The 23,852-nt window shown below is 41.0% G+C and overlaps 2 protein-coding genes across 3 annotated transcripts in view; one reads left to right on the top strand and one right to left on the bottom strand.

Annotated features, from left to right (window-relative positions):
• The window catches only part of LOC120065447 (E3 ubiquitin-protein ligase pellino homolog 1-like), a 47,505-nt gene extending 37,788 nt beyond the window's left edge, over nt 1–9,717 (bottom strand). The window contains exon 1 of the mRNA XM_039016472.1: nt 9,425–9,717. The gene's annotated coding sequence lies outside the window, so the exon portion shown is untranslated. The remainder of the gene's footprint in view (nt 1–9,424) is intronic.
• An 11,187-nt stretch (nt 9,718–20,904) lies between these two features.
• On the top strand, nt 20,905–23,500 carry lgalsla (lectin, galactoside-binding-like a). 2 transcript variants are annotated; one of them, XM_038972080.1, is made up of 5 exons: nt 20,905–21,036; nt 21,431–21,520; nt 21,651–21,739; nt 22,184–22,370; nt 22,683–23,500. In XM_038972080.1, exons 3-5 carry the CDS (start codon nt 21,684–21,686, stop codon nt 22,824–22,826), a joined length of 387 nt encoding a protein of 128 aa, XP_038828008.1. In that variant the 5' UTR covers nt 20,905–21,036; nt 21,431–21,520; nt 21,651–21,683; the 3' UTR covers nt 22,827–23,500. The 2 variants fall into 2 exon arrangements, with proteins under 2 accessions (XP_038828008.1, XP_038828018.1); XM_038972090.1 differs by lacking the exons at nt 20,905–21,036; nt 21,431–21,520 and adding an exon at nt 21,960–22,081.
• The last annotated feature ends 352 nt before the right edge of the window (nt 23,501–23,852 follow it).

Raw genomic sequence — 23,852 nt, 5'->3', positions numbered from 1 at the left:
TAAACCAAACATACCTAGCTAGACATGTCCCAGGTCACAACAATTCATTCAGTTTCACTTCTATTTATTTCATGCCCAAAACAAGTGACCCGCCCAGGCATCATTGACAAAGGAAACACAGGTCTTTAAACATGGGCCACTAACTTCTCATTGTGAAGTTATACCTAGACTAAATATAAGCCTTCCACAACCATAAGACCCACTAAAAATGTAATTATTTTATCAAAATAGTTTAAACTGTTTTTTTTGTTGTTGCAATAATCACTGATCTGGCTTTCAGATCTCATCAACAATCTCTCAAGCCCAAGTGCTAACGATTAGCCAGCTAATCTTTATATTTCATGTTTAGCCAACTTGGATCTATTTGCTAGCTAACAAGGTTGAACGGTTGAATTATTATGAACACACCCCTCTGTCTGTCTCCAACTGTTTGAAAAGCATGTTAGCCTGTCCACTTTGTTCAGATGTTGAAATCAAGTGGCCTATCTTATCTTTCAGAAGGAGATCGAGTTCCCAATTCCTTATATAATTGTGATTTATGCTTATTGCACATTTATAAAACACAGACTAGACAGCTAGTATAACAGTCTTTGGCTAAAATGCTGCTAGCGGTACGTGGTACCCCAATGCCACGTGTGACAAACTGAGCATTCATTTTCCAGAATCAATGCTCATTGATACTCTCGTTTTAGTAGTGTCTGCTCTGAGTACAAATTGAGTAGTTGAGACATAAAATGCGTATCGTTACTTCTCCTCTATTACATTAAAATGATGTCTCAGTGTGTTTTGGTGTCCATATGACCGATTCTGTCGGCCAAACGTCAAATGCAAATAGCGAGTTGATACCGCTGGTCAGAGAGGAAGATATGATCTCTCAACTTTGTTGGCATGAGAGGCAGGGGGAGGGGTTTGGTGTGTGTGTAAACCATAGAGGAAGAGGCAAAGCAAGAGGTTTTACTCTCGCTAAAATATGTCCAAAATAAGGCCAATGCGTTTCTATGGTCTTATTTTGGACCTAAGCTTGTCGCCCGCCTTCCCGACTTTGGAACAACAACTCCCATTTTAAGGGCGGAGACGTGCACCTCCTCATTATATACAAATCTCTGGTTTAAATGGGAAGGTACACACAGCACAGAGGAGCGAAGGAGACCAAAAATACATGAGAACAAGCGGACATAAACACTTATAAAAAAGATATATATAACAAAACCATGATTCTTGCGATATAGGCATTTTGAATATCCCGCAAAAACATACATTTGAATTCATTCTATAGAATGTATCTACCACCAAGGCAATGAGGCATAGCTCAGCTGGCTCTGTAAGTAGATCACATCAGCCTACAAACTGTGTGTTGCAGCGACTATACTACTCTTGGTCAGCCGGAACTGGGAACAATCACACACCTTTGCACCCTACAAAGACTCCCTTAGAGTAGGTTTTCAATATCATTTCGAGAGACAGACAGCACACACATCTCTGACAAGATGTATTCTTAAGGTCCCAACAGGTTAGCAGATAAATGAGAGCTGATGCCAAGTCTTCTTGAGAAGAAACACCCTGCAATTCAGTCACATTTCTATATTCCCTGTCCATGAATAAAGCCAGTTAACTGCAGAGGACAGAGGCCCATTCACTGGCCTGTAACTGGATAATGGAGGAGCTTTGCAGCTATAGCACAAAGACCCACCCTCTCCCAAGACAAGGAGGACGACTTTTAAAGTGATTTCACTCCTCTGCAGTAACAAGGACACTGTTGTTGCACCCTTTTCATTCCTCTGGTGACAGACGTAACAGCCTCCGGTCTGACTGGGCGGTGAATCGTTTTTAACCACACGACAGGGAGTCGGGGGGGCGCGATTTGGTGTCAGACTGGCTTCACACAGAGAAAACACGAAACGGATTCTGTGCTTGGTGGTAGTACAGAGAGAGAGGCATTATATGTGGTCCGGGTAGGACATGTCATGACAATAAAGAATACTAACTGCACATCAACAAGTACTGTAGCTAATTCTGCGAAGCCTTGATTAGCTTTGAGAAACCTAATTATGTAATCAGTACTGTATTGTGCTTTTCACCCAGGAGAAGCTGGGAGGTTAAAGGAGGAAAGACAGGAGTTCAAAACCAGCTAACGTTAGATCTGGCACAATTATTGTGTAATCGTGCAACCAACAATTAGGGGCAATAACAGTGAACTAACAAAAATAATTGTCATAATTGTCCTAATACATTCATTTTAGGAGATTCAACTTTATATTCAAGTAGATATAGTTTACCCAATAGCATTTTTTTTACGTGACTTAGGCGAAGTTGGTAATCATTTTACGAGCAGAACAGCACGGTCAGGAGAAGAAGCTTCACTTCCACTTCCAAGTGGTGAAAACCATTCGTTTTTGAGACAGGGGTGTCACCAAAGCTGTGTTGTATTTATTAGGTATGTCGTAGCTCATTTCCAATGATGCATTACAAGCTCAATTTTGTTCATGCAAAAATCACAATTATGAAATAACCGTGGCCATTTGCATGAGAATTCATCCTTACTCAAAATACCATAAGCATCACAGCCCTAGCTAACGTGAGTATTTGTAGATTTTAGGTGTGTTGTTAAAACAATGCAAAAATGTTCAATAATTTTGATGTTAAATAGATGACTAATTCCACACTAAATAAAATATGGTCTGTTAAGAATAAACTTTGGAAATTCTTAATGATTTCCTTATTGTAGCAAATGTAATACGGTACAGTGGGGCAAAAAAGTATTTAGTCAGCCACCAATTGTGCAAGTTCTCTCACTTAAAAAGATGAGAGAGGCCTGTAATTTTCATCATAGGTACACTTCAACTATGACAGACAAAATGAGAAGAAAAAAATCCAGAAAATCACATTGTAGGATTTTTTATGAATTTATTTGCAAATTATGGTGGAAAATAAGTATTTGGTCACCTACAAACAAGCAAGATTTCTGGCTCTCACAGACCTGTAACTTCTTCTTTAAGAGGCTCCTCTGTCCTCCACTCGTTACCTGTATTAATGGCACCTGTTTGAACTTGTTATCAGTATAAAAGACACCTGTCCACAACCTCAAACAGTCACACTCCAAACTCCACTATGGCCAAGACCAAAGAGCTGTCAAAGGACACCAGAAACAAAATTGTAGACCTGCACCAGGCTGGGAAGACTGAATCTGCAATAGGTAAGCAGCTTGGTTTGAAGAAATCAACTGTGGGAGCAATTATTAGGAAATAGAAGACATACAAGACCACTGATAATCTCCCTCGATCTGGGGCTCCTCGCAAGATCTCACCCCGTGGGGTCAAAATGATCACAAGAACGGTGAGCAAAAATCCCAGAACCACAAGGGGGGACCTAGTGAATGACCTGCAGAGAGCTGGGACCAAAGTAACAAAGCCTACCATCAGTAACACACTACGCCGCCAGGGACTCAAATCCTGCAGTGCCAGACGTGTCCCCCTGCTTAAGCCAGTACATGTCCAGGCCCGTCTGAAGTTTGCTAGAGAGCATTTGGATGATCCAGAAGAAGATTGGGAGAATGTCATATGGTCAGATGAAACCAAAATATAACTTTTTGGTAAAAACTCAACTCGTCGTGTTTGGAGGACAAAGAATGCTGAGTTGCATCCAAAGAACACCATACCTACTGTGAAGCATGGGGGTGGAAACATCATGCTTTGGGGATGTTTTTCTGCAAAGGGACCAGGACGACTGATCCGTGTAAAGGACAGAATGAATGGGGCCATGTATCGTGAGATTTTGAGTGAAAACCTCCTTCCATCAGCAAGGGCATTGAAGATGAAACGTGGCTGGGTCTTTCAGCATGACAATGATCCCAAACACACCGCCCGGGCAACAAAGGAGTGGCTTCATAAGAAGCATTTCAAGGTCCTGGAGTGGCCTAGCCAGTCTCCAGATCTCAACCCCATAGAAAATCTTTGGAGGGAGTTGAAAGTCCGTGTTGCCCAGCAACAGCCCCAAAACATCACTGCTCTAGAGGAGATCTGCATGGAGGAATGGGCCAAAATACCAGCAACAGTGTGTGAAAACCTTGTGAAGACTTACAGAAAACGTTTGACCTCTGTCATTGCCAACAAAGGGTATATAACAAAGTATTGAGATAAACTTTTGTTATTGACCAAATACTTATTTTCCACCATAATTTGCAAATAAATTCATAAAAAATCCTACAATGTAATTTTCTGGATTTTTTTTTTCTCGTTTTGTCTGTCATAGTTGAAGTGTACCTATGATGAAAATTACAGGCCTCTCTCATCTTTTTAAGTGGGAGAACTTGCACAATTGGTGGCTGACTAAATACTTTTTTGCCCCACTGTATATGTATTCAATGTTTATGTATTCCTATTGCTTGGTTTAATTTACATAACAATAAGATGTTATGCAATTGGTCATGCTTGCAGATAGCGGGAGATCGTGAATGAAATTCTACTATATTCTATTTTCATATTTACAATGTGTATATATTAGAGGTCGACCGATTAATTTGGGCCGATTTCAAGTTTTCATAACAATCAGTAATCTGCATTTTTGGACACCGATCATGGCCGATTACATTGCACTCCACGAGGAGACTGCGTGGCAGGCTGACTACCTGTTATGCGAGTGCAGCAAGGAGCCAAGGTAAGGTGCTAGCTAGCATTAAACGTATCTTATAGAAAACAATCAATCTTAACATAATCACTAGTTAACTACACATGGTTGATGATATTACTAGTTTATCTAGCTTGTCCTGCGTTGCATATAATTGATGCGGTGCCTGCTAATTTATCATAGAATCACAGCCTACTTCGCCAATCGGGTGATTTAACAAGTGCATTTGCGAAAAAAGCACTGTCGTTGCACCAATGTGTACCTAACCATAAACATCAACGCCGTTCTTAAAATCAATACACAAGTATAGATTTTAAACCTGCATATTTAGTGTCACGCAAGAGAAGTGACACAATTTCCCTAGTTTAATATTGCCTGCGAACATGAATTTCTTTTAACTAGGGAAATTGTGTCACTTCTCTTGCTTTCTGTGCAACAGAGTCAGGGTATATGCAGCAGTTTGGGCCGCCTGGCTCGTTGCGAACTGTCTGAAGACCATTTCTTCCTAACAAAGACAGACAACTTCGCCAAACGGGGGATGATTTAACAAAAGCGCATTTGCGAAAAAAGCACAATCGTTGTACGAATGTACCTAACCATAAACATCAATGCCTTTCTTAAAATCAATACACAGAAGTATATATTTTTAAACCTGCATATTTAGTTAAAATAAATGAATGTTAGCAGGCAATATTAAACTAGGGAAATTGTGTCACTTCTCTTGCGTTCATTGCACGCAGCGTCAGGGTATATGCAACAGCCTGGCTCGTTGCGAACTAATTTGCCATAATTTTATGTAATTATGACATAACATTGAAGGTTGTGCAATGTAACAGCAATATTTAGACTTGGATGCCACCCGTTAGATAAAATACGGAACGGTTCCGTATTTCACTGAAAGAATAAAGGTTTTGTTTTCTAAATTATAGTTTCCGGATTTGACCATATTAATGACCCAAGGCTCGTATTTCTGTGTGTTATTATATTATAATTAAGTCTATGATTTGATAGAGCAGTCTGACTGAGTGGTGGTAGGCAGCAGCAGGCTCGTAAGCTTTCATTAAAACAGCACTATACTGTGTTTGCCAGCAGCTCTTCGCAATGCTTCAAGCATTGCGCTGTTTATGGCTTCAAGCCTATCAACTCCCGAGATTAGGCTGGCAATACTAAAGTACCTATTAGAACATCCAATAGTCAAAGGTATATGAAATACAAATGGTATAGAGAGAAATAGTCCTATAATAACTACAACCTAAAACTTCCTACCTGGGAATATTGAAGACTCATGTTAAAAGGAACCACCAGCTTTCATATGTTCTCATGTTCTGAGCAAGAAACTTAAACGTTAGCTTTTTTACATGGCACATATTGCACTTTTACTTTCTTCTTCAACACTTTGTTTTTGCATTATTTAAACCAAATTGAACCTGTTTCATTATTTACTTGAGACTAAATAGATTTTATTGATGTATTATATTAAGTTAAAATAAAAGTGTTCCTTGTTCATTCACTATTGTTGTAATTGTCATTATTACAAATATATAAAAATTGGCCGATTAATCGGTATCGGCTTTTTTTGGTCCTCCAATAATCGGTATCGGCGTTGAAAAATCATAATCGGTCGACCTCTAGTATATACTGTATATATAAAAGTTTTCTAGCAAGCCCCCTGCTAATTCACAGTTATTTCCATGCTAACAAACGAATAGCGAAACTACAGCCATCAACATACTGTTGTTCTGCACATGTTGTCCTGTGCTTCCTTGTGTCTATCGTCAGGTACTTACATTTAATGTATTTTGTACTATTTTTGTCATTGTTATGATGTTTGATTAAAAAATACCCAGTACATACTGTGTAAGCCTAACAAGACTTTTAGGACTTTTACCGTAACCCTGTTCACAGAGGCCATTTTCCACAATCCAATAAAGAGGGTTGATTTTGGCTGTAGGTGGCCATTTCATAGGCACCCATCTCTATAAAGAGATTATCAAGGGAAGGACAAAGTCTGATCCAAACATGGCACCTCATAAAAAGGGTTAGACTGCAGGCTAATAAGCTTATGGCTGGCTTAGAGAGAGAGAGAGAGAGAGAGAGAGAGGGAGACTTTCCAGATCATTTAATATAGTCAAAGTTTATTCTTCTTTATTAACGTCATTAACAATGGGGGGTAAGGGAGATGTCATCATGTCAGTTTAAAATGGAGTCCAACGGTGACATAACCTCAGGAGTCTGACTTTTGAGGTAGCAGATGTAGGGTGGCAGTTTACATTTCAAACACTTTGAATTATTCATTGAGGTCAAACACAGACTACCCTGAAAGGCAAATAAATAATTGTTTAAAAAAAATAAGTATACCGTGTTGTGCCTAGAATGCATCTTCCTCAGAGAGTGAAGATGGTCTTCTGAAATTCAAACTAAAAAAGCTAGGCTACATCTGTCAACTACTGGTGACATCCTCATACAAGGCACCGATTTAGCTATAGGTAAGGATAACATCCATTTGCTTATGAGCAGCAATGTCACAGAGAACACATGTCATTATACTAGCATACAAATTCGGGACAGAAAGTTACCACTTTTATTTGTTTTCCCCCATTCTCCAACCATCAGTCAGAAGAACGGTGAAAACTAGGGAGGTAATCATGGGCAAAACAAAAGTTCCCAAGCAAATGTGTTTCCCCTATAACGTTGAAGCAAAATCGGCCAGGTAGGCAACCTTTCCATTTTCCAAGTTCATGGAGAACAAGAAAATTAGGATGCATCCCAAATGGCACCCTATTCGCTATATAGTGTACTACTTTTGACCTGAACCCTATGGACCCCGGGTCAAAAGTAGTGAACTACATAGTGAATAGGGTGCCATTTTGGACGCATCCTGAGAGAGATAAGAGGCGGTGGCTTGTAGGTGCCCATGATTGGACCTTTCAAACACATCAAGTCAACCTTGATAACAGGAGAGGAATGAAGGAGGGGCGTAAGCAGAAAAAGGAATGTGGAGAGGAGAGGACTGGATAGGACCAATTAAAATAGCCTTTATGTCTTTCTGTCCAGTCAGGAAAAAGGGAAGAAAGGGATCTTTCCAGGAATGACTTTCATTAATTGACTTTACCACAGAGGCAGATCTCCAAGTTAGAAAGATTTACAGGCTAGGTGGCGAGTTGTTTAATGTTTTGTCTACTCATTCACTCTCTGTTCAAAATAGATCAGTCACACAAGTTATAACCTAAACATGAACCAACGTCATGAGAATGGTGAGCATGTAAGGGCCCTTGATAGGGAATGTAGGCTAAAATACAGTTATAAGCCATGCTTGCACAACACTACACAAGCATAGGCCTAAATGTTGGACATGGCACACCCAATGTTGCTGTTGTTATTAACATGATATAGCCTATGAATTACTTAGTAACTTGTAGTAGGCTATGTGTAATACACCATAAGTTACATGTTTTCAGTATGTGCCCCAGGGTTGATGTTAACTAATTGTGTTTCTCTACCCTTTAGCGACTGCCGAGCCACAGAACCCTAACGTGATCCTCACAAACGGAAGGCTCTGAAAGCTCCATCCATGTCCTGACCCCACGTTTGTTTTTCTTCCCGAATCAAGGCATGAAACACACACCCATCCTTAGGGCTTTTCGCCCCAAACAAATGGACTTGTATAACTGATCCCAGCACAACCTGTTGACATACCAGGGGTGAGTCGGAAAAGCATCTTATCTGGGAGGTTGGAGCCGAGTAGGGAGACGGGCCTGATTAAATAAAGGAAACAGATCCAGCCCATTTCAGGAATGGAAACTCTGGTGAGAGTGATATGATGATGTTATTTTTAAACTCTCCCAAGCATCCACAGATGATGTAGTCCACTACTGAGGAATATAGTCAGATGACAGTATGATGATGCAAAGCCAGTTTTCTAAGACAGCACAATCATGAATCAACAGTGCTTATAATAGACTAGAGGGGCAAAGGGAATTTCAAAGTATAGACAGTAGGCTACTAACAGCCCTACCATACTCAGATGACAGCCAGTTGATATGAAGCCAGATTCTCTTCAAATAGGCCTAACCTTATATAGAGAAGGGTCAAAGGGAATTTCAAAGTAAAGACAGTATATGCTACACACAAACACAGCTCTATTATGATAGGGACAGCAATGAATATGACTGGACAGTTGAGCAAATGAGCCGAATTTGGGGGAACAAAAGAGGGAATCACGAGGCCAGATGCTCGAGCAAGATGATGCATGCAAATCAGTTTATGTTGTGGGAACAATAGCCCCCAGCTGGGCTTTCTCCGTGCGGGCCAAACCAGCTTGTCAACCACACAAGGGAAAGAGATACCCTTCATTGTGCACAACCAGTAACGTAATATGCATACTTCAAAAGTGCCATAGACATTTCAAGTACACATACCTACCTTTCTCTTATTAATAGTTAAATGGGTAGGTAGGCTACTTGGTTTTCAATGTGTGAATGATGACAATGGGCTAATAACCAACCTCATTTGAGGTATTTCTTACTGCTGGAAAATGTTGTCATTGTTTGGTTTCTGTGCCATGAATAGACTAACTTGAAAGTAAAAAGTGATACGTTGTAGGCTAGGCCTACTATGGGTAACGTTAATAGTCGACAAAAAAAACGTGTAAAAGGTGTGCAACAATTAACGTTAGGCTACAATTTTATATTGTACTGATGATGACAATAACTTTCCCCTGGGTAGCCAAGCAAATTGCAGTAAAATAACACGTCAGCTACATAAGATAAAGCACATTTTATGTGTTTCAAACTCGCCTTACCTAATGATAATCCGACAGCATCATCTGGACTTTCCCGATATTCGCTCGAAATCCAATTTGAATGCTCCAGTTGAAAAAAACGCACACCGAAGGATGAAAGGAAAGCGATTCTGTCCGTGCTGACCTAAACACCGAATTGTCGAGTTATTTTTACATTCACCTGATAATATATTAATGTTTATAACGTTGTTATATGCTGTCCAACTATTTTCGCTCTAATGTACTGGTAAACGGACTCAGTGTAGGACAATACTAGAGTGAGTAATCTTTACAATCGCGTCTTTGCTCCAGTCTGCTCGTGCTCACATGAAGTTACGTCATGAGACGCGTCGAAACGTACCATGGGCCTTGTAGTTGTAGCCTAGTCTACTGGAAATACCACACGCACGCACACGCACACGCACACACACACACACACACACACACAGTCTTGTACAACTAACCTTGTGAGGACACACAATTCAGTCCCTTTCAAAATCCAATTTTCCCTAACCCCTAACGCTAACGCTAATCCTTACCCTAACCTTAACCCTAAACCTAACCTTAACCCGAAAATCTAACCCTAACCCTGAACTAACCCTAGCTCCTAAACCTAATTCTAACCCTGACACAAATTCTAACCTTAACCCTTGGTGTGAAGAGCTCTTTGAAAGTGTGGGACAAATTCCAGATATTGAAGCAGGAATACATCTGTGCAAAGACAAGCAAGCAAGAGTGAAGAAGACCTACCATTTTCCCCCCAATCAAATGCAGAGGCAAACCAAGAAATGTTGAACTAAGAGGTTATTCAAAAGTCACTGTATGGAGGAGTCCTGTCTTGCAGAAGAGGGATTATTTAAGTATTTTTCTCTCTCTCTCTCTCTCGCACACACACACACACACACACACACACACACACACACACACACACACACACACACACACACACACACACACACACACACACACACACACACACACACACACACATACACACACACACACACACACACACACATTGACAGACAAACATTTGACTTGGTCCCCATTTTGTTGGTCCCCACAAGGTTAAATGCTATCTCTAGGGGGTTTAGGGTTAAGGTTAGAATTTGTGTCAGGGTTAGAATTAGGTTTAGGAGCTAGGGTTAGTTCTGCATTTGATTGGGGGGAAAATGGTAGGTCTTCTTCACTCTTGCTTGCTTGTCTTTGCACAGATGTATTCCTGCTTCAATATCTGGAATTTGTCCCACACTTTCAAAGAGCTCTTCACACCATACTGCCGAAACCTGAGGGCCATTTTTTTCCTCCAGCAATGAAACACACATCAACATAGCAACAGCGCTGCATTTGGTTCTTACGAGTTCAGTAGGAGCATAGGGTGCAGCGAATGTTGTGCTAATACTAGCAAATATTACGTTTCCAAACCACTAAATGATTGTATGCCTGACCTGTAAGCTGTTGTTATGCAGTCATGGAGACTGTAACCATGAACACTGTATATGTTTACATAATGTTTTAAATACCACAAACTTGGAAGACGCAGAAGTTTTCTTCTCTGGATTCTTATGTGTGTGTATGGGGGGGGGTGCATTTGGGAAGTGAGGACATTTGGCTCACTCACAAGGAAAAATGTTATTTTAGGCTTAGGGGTTAAGTTTCGGGTTAGGGTTAGAATTGGGGTAAAAATTTGGTTTAGTGTTAGGGGTTATGTTTAGGGTAAGGAGTTAGGGTTAGGGTAAAGGTTTAGGGTTAGGGGTAAGGAAAGTATAATTTGGAATGGAACTCAATTGTTGGTTGGTCCCCAAAAAGTCTTGACAATTATAGTAATACTCTGCTGTGTGTGTGTGTGTGTGTGTGTGTGTGTGTGTGTGTGTGTGTGTGTGTGTGTGTGTGTGTGTGTGTGTGTGTGTGTGTGTGTGTGTGTGTGTGTATGTGTGTGTGTGTGTGAATGTGTGTGTGTGTGTGTGTGTGTGTGTGTGTGTGTGTGTGTGTGTGTGTGTGTGTGTGTGTGAATGTGTGTGTGTGTGTGTGTGTGTGTGTGTGTGTGTGTGTGTGTGTGTGTGTGTGTGTGTGTGTGTGTGTGTGTGTGTGTGTGTGTGTGTGTGTGTGTGCATTTGAGAGAGAGAGAGAAAGGAAGAGAGAGAAACCAGGATAAATACGTTATCCTTGTGCTTGAGGTGAAATAAGTGAATTCACCACTGCAGTACACTCTAAAATGAAACAGTTGAGTGAATAGGGGTGGGAGATGACAAGCTGAGACAATACATAAGCTCAAGCGTCGGTTTCTGCATTGTCATTGCCAATGAATCAATGCCTGCCCTCTCAATAACCTTTTCATAAGTGTGTGTGGGTTGGAGCTTTAATATGTAGTTGATGATAGCTGAGTCATGGTTGGCTGTGGTGTGTGAATAAGTCTCTGTATCGTACTTGAACTGAATAACACTTAGGTTTGATTATCTGTTCCGGATTTCCAATACCTTTTGTTCTGTAGGCATTTGCCTTAAGAAATGTGTCAAACAGTGCAGTAAGTGGAATACACTGTATTCCTATTGCCTAGCAATAACAGTAAAAGCATCACAACCTATGACAGCAATATCATCACTACATGTACAATGATATTGTTTACAGAATTCTCAGAAAATGTATTACATTTTATTTGACAAAGAACCAAAGGGCTATATAGGCCATATAAGGTAAAATGTTGGGAATATCTCACTAATATCTCTTTTCATCCAGATGTTTTCTCACGGCTCTCTTATTCTTTTTTTCTTTCTTTTCTTTTCTCTTCTACATCCCTCCTCTTTCTCCTTATCTTTCCATCTCTCTCTCTACCAGCCAGGCGCTAGTGTAATGGATACGTTCTCTGAGCGTGGCAACGATGACACGGCTGGTTTCCAGGTCACTGTGGGACCAGAGGCCATAGACAATGTGATGTGAGGAGAAAAAAGGTGGGCGTGGGTAGCAGTTATAGTGGTAGTGTATCAAATAAGATCATTACAAGAGTGAATAGTGGAGAGGGCAAGTAAGATTAAAGATTTGTCTGTTTGTCTATCTGTCCTGTGTCCATATATCTGTGCAATGCCTGATTGGTGTGCTTTTCCAATAGAAACCAAACCCAAAAGTTTTGCCACATGGCGTGGTCACATTTCTTGGACTGAACAGGATCTGTTGAGGTGCAATGAAATACACATACAGTAAGTACATGGTTCATGGGCTCCATGTGTGAACCCAGACGGCAGACCCACACTGAGTAAGTTGTGCCATCTAGTGATAATTTTGTAAATACATGGACATACATTGGGTATATACATGGAGTGTACAAAATATTAGGAACACCTGCTCTTTCCATGACAGACAGACTAGGGGAATTCAGGTGAAAGATATGATCACTTTTTAAATCCACTTCAGTCAGTGTAGATGAAGGTGAGGAGGCAGGTTAAATAAGGGTCTTGAGACAATTGAGACATGGATTGCGTATGTGTGCCATTCAAAGGGTGAACAGGCAAGACAAAATATTTAAGCGCCTTTGAACAGGGTATGGTAGTAGGTGCCAAGTACACCGGTTTTGGTATTTTAATATTTTATTAGGATCCACATTAGCTGTTGCAAAAGCAGCAGCAACTCTTACTGGGGTCCACACAAAACATGAAACATAATACAGAATGATATAATACAGAAAATCATTAGACAAGAACAGCTCAAGGACAGAACTACATACATTTTTAAGAAGGCACATGTAGCCTACATATCAATGCATACACACAAACTATCTAGGTCAAATAGGGGAGAGGCTTGTGTGCCGTGATGTGTTGCTTTATCTGTTTTTTGAAACCAGGTTTGCTGTTTATTTTAGCAATATGAGATGGAAGGAAGTTCCATGCAATAAGGGCTCTATATAATAATGTACATTTTCTTGAATTTGTTCTGGATTGGGGGACTATAAAAAGACCCCTGGTGGCATGTCTGGTGGGATAAGTGTGTGTGTCAGCCGCCCTATGGGACTCCCAATCATGGCCGGTTGTGATACAGCCTGGAATCGAACCAGAGTGTCTGTAGTGACGCCTCAAGCACTGAGATGCAGTGCCTTAGACCGCTGCGCCACTCGGGAGCTGAAATAAAAGATCCCAGAAATGTCCATACGCACAAAAGCTTATTTCTCTCAAATTCTGTGCACAACTTGGTTTACATCCCTGTTAGTGAGCATTTCTCCTTTGCCAAGATAATCCATACACCTGACAGGTGTGGCATATCAAGAAGCTGATTAAACAGCATGATCATTATACATGTGCACCTTGTGCTGGGAACGATAAAAGGCCACTCTAAAATGTGCAGTTCGATCACACAATACAATGCCACAGATGTTTCAAGTTTTGAGGGAGTGTGCAATTGGCATGCTGACTGCAGGAATGTCCACTAGAGCTGTTGCCAGGGAATGTAATGTTAATTTCTCTACCATAAGCCGCCTCCAACGTCGTTTTAGAGAATTTGGCAATACGTCTAACCGGCCTCACGATTGCAACCATGCGTAACCACGCAAGCCCAGAACCTCCACATCTGGCTTCTTCACCTGCGGGATTGTCTGAGGGGGGAACGGGTGCTAAGGAGTATTTCTGTCTGTAATAAAGCCCTTTTGTGGGGAAAACTCATTCTGATTGGCTGGGCCTGACTCCCCAGTGGGTGGGCCTGGCTGTCAAGTGGGTGGGTCTATGCCCTATCAAGCCCACCCATGGCTGCGCCCCTGCCCAGTCATGTGAAATCCATAGATTAAGGCCTAATTTATTTATTTAAATTGACTGATTTCCTTATATGAACTGTAACTCAGTAAAATCGTTGAAATTGTTACATGTTGGGTTTATATTTTTGTTCAGTATACTTAAGTATCAAAAGTAAATGTAATTTCAAAAATATACTTAAGTATCAAAAGTAAAAGTATAAATAATTTCAAATTCCTTATATTAAGCAAACCAACTGGCCCCATTCTTGTTATTTTTATGGATAGCCAGGGGCACACTCCAACACTCAGACATTATTTACAAACAAAGCATGTGTGTTTAGTGAGTCTGCCAGATCAGAGGCAGTAGGGATGACCAGGGATGTTGTCTTGATAAATGTGTGAATTGGATACTTTTCCTGTCCTGCTAAGCATTCAGAATGTAACAAGTACTTTTGGGTGTCAGGGAAAATGTATGGAGTAAAAAGTATATTATTTTCTTTAGGAATGTATCACGACTCAGGATATGACCCAGATGCAAACACGGGAGGCGGATAGTACAGTTCTCAGATTATTTATTAGAAACACAGGGCAGGCAAAGGGCAGGTCGAGAGCAGGCAGAGGTTTGTGATCAGGTCAGAGTCAGGCAGGTACAGGACAGCAGGCAGGCTCGGGGTCAGAGCAGGCAGAATGGTCAAAACCGGGAAAAAATAGGAAACAAAACTAGAGAAACAGGAAGGCGTGAATGAACGCTGGTAAGACCTGACTAGACAAGAACTGGCAACAGACAAACAGAGAACACAGGTATAAATACACAGGGGATAATGGGAAGATAGGCGAAACCTAGAGGGGGGTGGAACCAAGCACAGAGAGGTGAAACAGATCAGCGTGTGACAGAATGTAATGATGTAAAAGTAAAAGTAGTCAAAAATATCACTAGTTAAGTAAAGTACAGACACCCACAAAAATGACTTAAGTAGTACTTTAAAGTATTTTTACTTAAGTACTTTACACCAATGAATTTAGGACAGTATAATTTTACTTTATCTCAAAAACATATGACATCGCTGGAGTTCCGAAGATGACATAAAACAGTGTTTCCCAGGAAACATAATTCAAATTTTCTGAATTCAAGAAACTCATATCAAAATTTGATCATGAAGCGGAAAGGTACGAGCACAGGTTGGTGGTTTTTATTTTTAAAATATATTTAGTATCTCCATAGACATTTTGGATTCTACACACACCAAAGGAAAGCCTGACCATGTCAAAGATTTTGAGAATTTCAGCTATTTCTGTCAGACTAAAGAAGCCAAATCAGACTACAGGTCTTTTGGCGATGGACCAACACACAACCTCCTAAGACTGGCCAACCTGAGGGTGTGAATGTATACAGATAGTTTCAGAGATGACCTGACCATTGATCCTGTTGACTCTTGGAAGTCTCAACCCTACTACCCCCAGAAAGTATGGATGTCCTTCGATGAGATACAGGTATGATGCTGACCACGTGTCTCCAAATAACCATGTACAATAGATAACCTGGATTCTACATTTTGGTGAAACTCACAATAAACCAAAGGATGCATGTCTAACTATGTCACACAGGCAAACTTCCCATGGCAGATCATGCCTCCTTCACCCCCTGAGCAGAGGAGAGCCTCCAGCATTTGAAGCGACATGGAGAAGGCCCATTCACCCAGCCCTGTGCTGCAGAGTTCCACCCCAGAGGAGAGGTGCTTCGTCCAAGAGAGCCGGTTATGGAAATATGTTTTTGTCCCCCACCTCGTCCATGAGCCAGAACACTGTCTCTCCCCGTGGGGGACTATGAGATGGAAGAAGAGTAGATCAGCTGCCAGAAGAGCCAGGATAGGGACCAGGATGTGGCTTACCTTCCAGTTGCCATCCAGGGACAGCTGGTACAGAAGCCTCTCTCAGTTTTATCGACTGTTAGAAAATACATATTTTTTTCTTTATTATATTTAATTGTGGTCCTAGACTGATTTCTAAGTCAATTTTTACAATATGTTGTTTTTTATCCATTTGTTTCCACTGCATAAAAAGTGTTATTCATACTTTTGTTTAAAAAATGTATATATTAATAGGCCCTTATAATAAGGCATAATAAATGTAAAGTAGCTATAACTGAACGCATTTTGAAATAAATATTTTGTAGCCTACATAATAAATTGATTGTTGATGTTTACTTTGTAACTTTAAAAGGGCACTGCCCCATTCTATCCCACTATAATTGAAAGAGAGCTGGAGGATAGAAAAGAGAAAACAAAGCTATCTGATTATAGTAAACAAGGATTAGACGGATTAGGTTTTGATTTCGTCAGCAGCTTTCAGGTCAGAAACTAAGCAAGACGCAAGATAGGAGGTCGCCGTTCGCAATAACCGCATGCATACATTTTTGAGCAAATCCCAACATCACCGTCGCTGCTGTAGTCTACCTGTCAGGTCACTTCTGCTGTGCGTATTACGTTGGTGCGACAGACAGAGCACCTTTCAGCTCAGCTGATCATTTTTGCCCTCCATTTGGTCAAGATGGCTGAACTGGTAAGTGAATATGAGAAATATGTTTTAATTTATTCACAAGATTGTGTAGCATAGCCCAGGCCTAATAGATACAGACCTTTGGGAAAATTGAATAGATTAATTTAAATATAATAGAATTGTCACGAATCCCGCTTCCTGAGTCTGTTTTTGCCTGTGTTCTGTCTGGTCACATAGGCGGAAATCCCAGGGGGGACGGGGGGGACACGACCCCCCCATCCTGGGAAAAATATGATTTGTCCCCCCCAATATATCACTGTAAACATAACTATGTAATTTCAATAATATTAATAATACGCAATGAAAGCACTTGTGCTGATTATAGACACTTAATAGCGCGTTTTTAAGTTTCACAAGATTGCGACCCCCCCGCCCTTTGCCTCACAATGATTTGATCCACTGCCAGTTCTTTAGCTTGCAAGGTAATAGAGGGTTCGTATCTACTGTCCGAAAGGCACTCAATGTACGTAACTGACGTGAGGTAATCCAGTCAATCGCGCCATAGCAATGTATATATTTTTTTAATGTTGCAGGGTTCACACACTAGCTGAATTTGCAGAGCTAGCGCGCAAACTAAAGCAAACATTAACTATCAAGCTAGCTAGTACCTATTCCATTTATGTGGCGTCGTCAAAGATGGAATATTTGCTGTCGTCAGTTTATTCCAAGATTAGCATGCAGCTGTAGTGCTTCAAAGTCCCTGTGATAAGGTTAGCGATAAACTGAAGTCCAAATTGAACAGAACTACACTCTCTTATACCATTGTCTTAAATATATTTAATGGTCTCGTTGCAAAAGCTAAATTGTCGCTAGTGATTCTTTTTTTTTTTGCACCTTTATTTAACCAGGTAGCAAAGATTATAGCAAACACCACAAACGGAATTGGTGCTCGCTAGCTTTGCAAATTCAGCTATTGTTGGAAGCCTGCCAATATGAAACAAACTATGTTAAAATTTCAAAACGTTGCAGCATGTGTTGTGTAAATGTGTGTGTGTGCAGCCAGCCAGCCAGGTAGAAACATGTCAGAAAAAAGTAAAAAGACGGACATCAGAGTATTTTTCAGTACACCAAAACGCATAGTAAGAACTAGTAGCCTAATATCTCAAAGACGAGTTGATAAAATGTTCATAAGAAAGAAGTGAAATGCTAATGGAAATGTTTCACAATGATGTCATTAGGCAGAGCAGGCAACAGATGGCACACAGACAGCAGAGCTGGGGACAGATATGCAGGGACAGATTGGCAGAGACAGGGAGTCTCAGGTAAGTTTGTTGAGTCTTTGTTTGGCAACATTATGAAAGGTTCTCAATTTTTTTGATTTGTAAAATAGGGACATAATTGGAAAATGCCATGGATACCCTCACTCTCAACTTAAACTGGTGACTAAACTAAGATTTGTTTAAGGCAATGGTATTGCTGTTGTGATTAATTGTGTCGTTTTGGGTACCGGTAGTTAGGAGTACAGCAAACACCTTATTTCTTTTCTAGGAGACAGACTGTGAGTCAGTGAGGGTGGTGAAAGGGAAAGAGCCAAGGAGAGAGACTTCAGAGGACAGTGTCACAGCCACGGCAGGACCAGGTGTCACCCTTGTTGCCAGCAGCACCAGTATAGGGGACAGTGGCACAGCCACAGCAGGACCAGGTGTCACCCTTGTTGCCAGCAGCACCAGTATAGGGGACAGTGGCACAGCCACAGCAGGACCAGTTGTCACCCTTGTTGCCAGCAGCACCAGTATAGGGGACAGTGGCACAGCATCGTCCAGCTACCTCAGTGATGGCACAAAACCATATCAGTCACACCCACAATTTATAGAACCGCAAACTCTTGCCAACAGAGTGTTGACGTTTCAAGAGAGATGGTTTCGCGATTTCCCCTGGCTACATTATAATCCATCAATAAAAGGAGTGTTGTGTTTTCACTGTAGCCAAGGGTTTTCAAGCCAGCCATCTTTTGGCCAAAGAGCAGATGCTGCCTTCATTAGTGCAGGATTTAGGAACTGGAGAAAAGCCATTGAAAAATTCACAGCACATCAAAACTGCCAAACCCACGGCCACTTTGTAACTGTAACAGCACACCAGCTAAATCCAATCAGTGTCCAGTTATCCAGCGCGTGGGGTAAACAGCAGGAGGACGCAAGGCATTGCTTGATGAAAATTGTTAGTTCGGTGCGGCATGTAGCAAGACAGGGACAAGCCTTTAGAGGCCACACGGATGACAGTGGGAATTTATACCAGCTTTTGAAACTCAGGGCAGAGGAGGATGATCCCATTTTACTGAAGTGGTTAACAGAGCGTACCACAATGTACACAGGCCCCAAAGCACAGAATGAAATTCTGAACATCATGGCCAATACAGTCATTCGAGGCATTGCAGCTGAGATTAGGTCTCTTCCGATTGTACAATTTTCATTAATTGTTGATGGTACTCAAGATGTCTCTGGTGCTGAACAGGAGAGTGTCTGCGTTATGTTGACCATGACCTTGTCCCTCACGAGGAGTTTATTGGGCTATACAGGGTGTCGGAGACAACAGGCGAGGGCATTGCGAAAGTGGCAACTGAAGTGTTGTTGAGGCTCAATTTGCCCATGTCTGGCTTACGTGGGCAGAGTTACGATGGTGCCTCAAACATGGCAGGAAAATACACTGGTGCACAGGCAATTGTGAGGAGGCAGCAGCCATTAGCCCTCTATGTCCATTGTGGAGCACACTGTAAATCTGATTACACAGGCTGGCTGCTCAGCCTCCCCACTGATCCGGGATTCCCTTTCTTGGGTCCATCAGTTAGGTGTCCTCTATGGCCAGTCAGGAAAGTTTAAGAGCATGTTTGAATCAATTGCCACGTCCAAAGATACACATCTGAACACCCTGAAACCCCTATGTCCAACAAGGTGGACTGTGCGGAATACTGCTATTAGAGCTGTGCTAGGGCAGTATGAGCGGGTACTCAGCAGCCTAGAGGAGATGGCAAAAACTGCATCCAAGACAGCTTCAACTGCCAGTGGCTTATTCGAGCACTTCAGCAAAGGCAAGACTGTGTTGGGCCTCACACTTGCCTCTGCTGTTCTTGGAGAGCTTGAATGTCTAAACATTTCACTGCAGAAGAAAACTCAGACTGTCTCTGGTATGCAGGCTGCAGTCGAGTGTGTGCGGTCATCTCTTAGGGGCAAGAGAAATGACGAAAGCTACCTTGCACTGTATGAGAAAGCTTGAAGAGTTGAGACACTGACTGAAGGATATTTTGTTTGATTATTTGGGTTTTTCATTGAAGTAGTTATTTTGCTTTTAGAACTGTACTTATTTTAAGCTTTTTGTTCTTGTAAAGATATTGTAGTAGACTCAAGCCAGGTGCACATATTTAATGACTATATAAATGTATCACAAAGTCAAATTAAAAGGTCAATTCAATACGGAGACCAACTTTGTGATGGTTCTCAATGGAGATTCTTTACGATGAGATCACACCATGTTCATTGTATTTATGAAAACTGCTCCCATACAGTGTACAGTACCATTGCTGCCTACTGGCCTTTCTTGATATTGCTGGTTGTAAGTACGAATACCTGCATACATACTGGACTGATAAGGAACACTGCTATAACTATTATTAGTAGTAGTATTATAATGATTTAAACAAGTTGGGACAACCCTTCAGTTAACTACTGTACCTAACAATTATCCAGTAGTAGTGATTATGGTCCCTCAATATACATTTAACATATTACAACGTAGGCTGTGTTACAGCACTACTTTTGGTGTCCCCCTCAGGAATTGCTCCTGAGAAAATTTCATGTAATTGTCCCCTCCAAGGTTGATATCAGATTTTCGCCCCTGGTCCTGGAGTGTTTTCTCCGGTGTCCTGGAACGCACCCTGTCTGGTTGCCGGGCGACGTAGCTAGTTGGAAGATCTCTGAGTACCCGCACCTGTATCCCATCAGCTATCTGCACACCTGGTCCTGATCATCACCCCTCCACTTCATAAGCGCTGACCTGACATCCATTCCCTGCCGGATCGTTAGCCATGAACAGTATGTTGTGCCAGCGTATCAGCCTCCAGTTTGATAGAGTTTGTTTTGTACGTCTTGCTTGCCTTGAACTTACCTCCGTTTGTTCTGTCTACAGTCATTCACCCGGAACACTCACCCCATCCCTGCCTGGTCGTCGGTGGCTTCAGTTACTCCCTTGGATCTCCCTATTCACTCCCATCAACTCACCTCCACTGTCCGCTCCGCCACCTGGATCTTTCTACCTCTACATTTAAACTTGTAAATAAATACTCACCTTCGTCCTACTCTCCTTGTCCTGGTCTGCTTCTGGGTTCTACTTTAGAAAAAGCGTGACAAGAATATCTAAATTCCTCAACAAGGTAGGCTACGTTGACTGGACTAAAAGTCGCTCAAGTGCTACTAATAGGCTACTTTATCACTAATTCCCAATGGAATGTAGACTCGAGTTTAACACCATCTGCTGTAATTTTTCAGCACGTGCTGATCATAGGAGGCACGCACACACGGATGTCGGTCTTGTCGACATCATGCAGCAGCATCAATTTATTATGTCGCCTTCAATGTGCTCCGTGTTAATTATTTATTTCAACAAGGCAATCGGTGTTTTCATACCAATCTAGTCTATGATCTATCATTTTAATGTAAAATGCAATTTTCTTAAAGTGAGCAGTGTGTTCTCTGTTTGCTTGAAGCATACAGACTACTGTTGAAAAACATGTAAACCATGTATTATATGTGCTTCCCTTTCTAAAGAGAACTGTGGCTACTGGTGACCATCTTAACAAATCTGATAGAAATAAATGCAGTCCAATCTCCCTTGACCAAGAGGTTGTGCAAAGACTGGTAAGCGTTATGTTATTTTGATGAACATACCAATATGAACCTATTCTGAAGAAAGTTTTTTGAGTACCTGAGGGTATGTTCAACATGACATCTGGATGTGTGAAGAAAATGTATGGTACTTTGTTCTCAGTCAGTTCCATTCAGTGGTCGTATCAGAGGTGGCATGAGGCCTGGAAAGAAGATCATTGTGATGGGGATAGTGAATCCTGAGCCTGACAGGTACATTGGACACACCCACATCATACCTGCATACCAAATGGAAACTTTTTCCCTATAAAGTGCACTACTTTTGACCAGAGCCCTGGTCAAAAGTTGTGCGCTATAAAGGGGAAAGGTTTCCATTTGGGACGTCGAGCATGACTATCCTTTATCAAATACCAGTTAGCTCAGCTACAAATAATATGTAGTGTGAGAGTATCTTGATGTGGCTTCCATACAGTACCTTAGAAAAAACCTGCTCTAAGTTGTATTGGAATTCTATTGCCATGTGGAGTGGGAAAATGCCACCGATGTTGGGAGGATGAAGTGTAAATGTCAGGATTGTAATCCACTTTGTACAAGGTCAGTAAGTATTATATATGTAAACAATGAAACACAAAATACATAACAGACTTAGACTACCTTTTCTAACACTTACCTTTTTTGGTCTTTGTGGCTACCCAGCTTTGACATCAGTTTGGCCTGTGGGTATGGCACAGTAGATGAGGCTCCTCCCACTGACGTGGCATTGGAGCTCTGTGCCATGTTCGAGGACCTCCAGTTCCTACGCAAGGCCTGTGTTTCGGGAACCTGGGGCGACGCTGAGAAGCTCATCCCCTACTTCCCCTTCATCGAGGACCAACCTTTCCTGGTATGTGGAAGATCTTAATTTCTTCTCAGTGGCTCATCTTTGTATTCCACCCTTTGATAGTGTCACTGAATCCTGCAATTTATAGCGTAGGGTTATGATTATAATATAGGTTATAATGTGGTTATAGCATAGGGTTAGGTTTACATTGGAATAAACAGAAACATTTAATATTGTTTCATACGATTAAGCACATTTTGAGAACACTGAAATAAAGTGTCAGGTGTCATTCAGGTTCAAGAAGGTAACACATGATTTAAGACTCACAATACAACAATATGGCTGAACTTCCTCCCCTCGTTGTTTCTTCCCTAGATCGAGGTCCATTGTGAACTACTGCGTTTCCGTGTATTTGTGGATGGACACCAGCTCTTTGATTTTTACCACCGGGTGCAATCCTTACTGGACATTGACACATTAAGGATTAATGGTAGTCTGACCATTACCAAACTCGGATAGAGGGAAGAAGGACTGTGTAGGATGCACCTTACAGAAGTGGTGATGGAACCTTGCCTGCCACAATCCTCACACTTAGCAACAATGTGGACATCGGCTTGAAAGCAATGTCTTAGCCTCTTTGAGCCTTAGCTGACAAAATCGATTGCAATGCGATGTAGCCTACCTATTTCTGTTGTGATTTATTTTTTGTTTCATGGTATTGAGTGCTGTTGGTTTGAGATGGTCATGAAATAAAAAAGCTTCCAGGGTAAAAAGAAAACTTTAAAAGATCAGAGATCTTGAGCAATACATTTTTGGTGTTAATGAAAGCTCTCAGGAGGAATTACATACTGCTCTGAACATGAGGATGAAAATGACATTTAAATAAAGGACATAGTGTGTCCTTTATTTTATAACATTTTGATTATATTGATTAACTAATATTGATTAACTTATAATTACAATATACTACATATTTCAGTATAATATAATATTTAAGTGTAATTGGAAATTAATAATTGAGTGGTTATGAAGTAATTAATAATTCTGGAGTATTGTGCTTACACGGTGACTTTTCAGTTCTGCAATAATTAAATTACGTTTCTTTTGAATCATGGCATATTACAATAATTTCATGAACTATGCCAGTAGATTATATTGCAGGGGCACAGGTTATTATTAAAGAGTAGAATGGTGATTTTCTATTCCCTCGCCTTGATGCTTGACAATGTCTGTATCTTGAGAAGCTCTTTCAGTGGCCTATTCATTTTCAATTAAAATATTTGAATCAAGAGCCATGTGTCATAAATTAATCTGTTAATTTTGGAAATGTAAATTGTGGATTGTTTCAAATTGAAATGATTGAGGATTATTATAGGCCTAAAGAAAGGAATGCAGTACAGTATCTTTTTGTTGCTCAGTTGACCAGCTGCTTGAATGGGAGACCTAAAAGAAGCCCCCAATTTAGTTGAGTCATTTTCTATTAAGGTATCTTTACCTTTACTCAAGTATGACAATTGGGTACTACTCAGTATTACTACTGCCAGT

The sequence above is a fragment of the Salvelinus namaycush genome, chromosome 2 (genome assembly GCF_016432855.1).
Source record: "Salvelinus namaycush isolate Seneca chromosome 2, SaNama_1.0, whole genome shotgun sequence".
NCBI classification, from domain to species: Eukaryota; Metazoa; Chordata; class Actinopteri; order Salmoniformes; family Salmonidae; genus Salvelinus; species Salvelinus namaycush.
The sequence above is the reverse complement of the archived record's forward strand: the minus strand, read 5'-3'. Positions and strand labels throughout refer to the sequence as shown.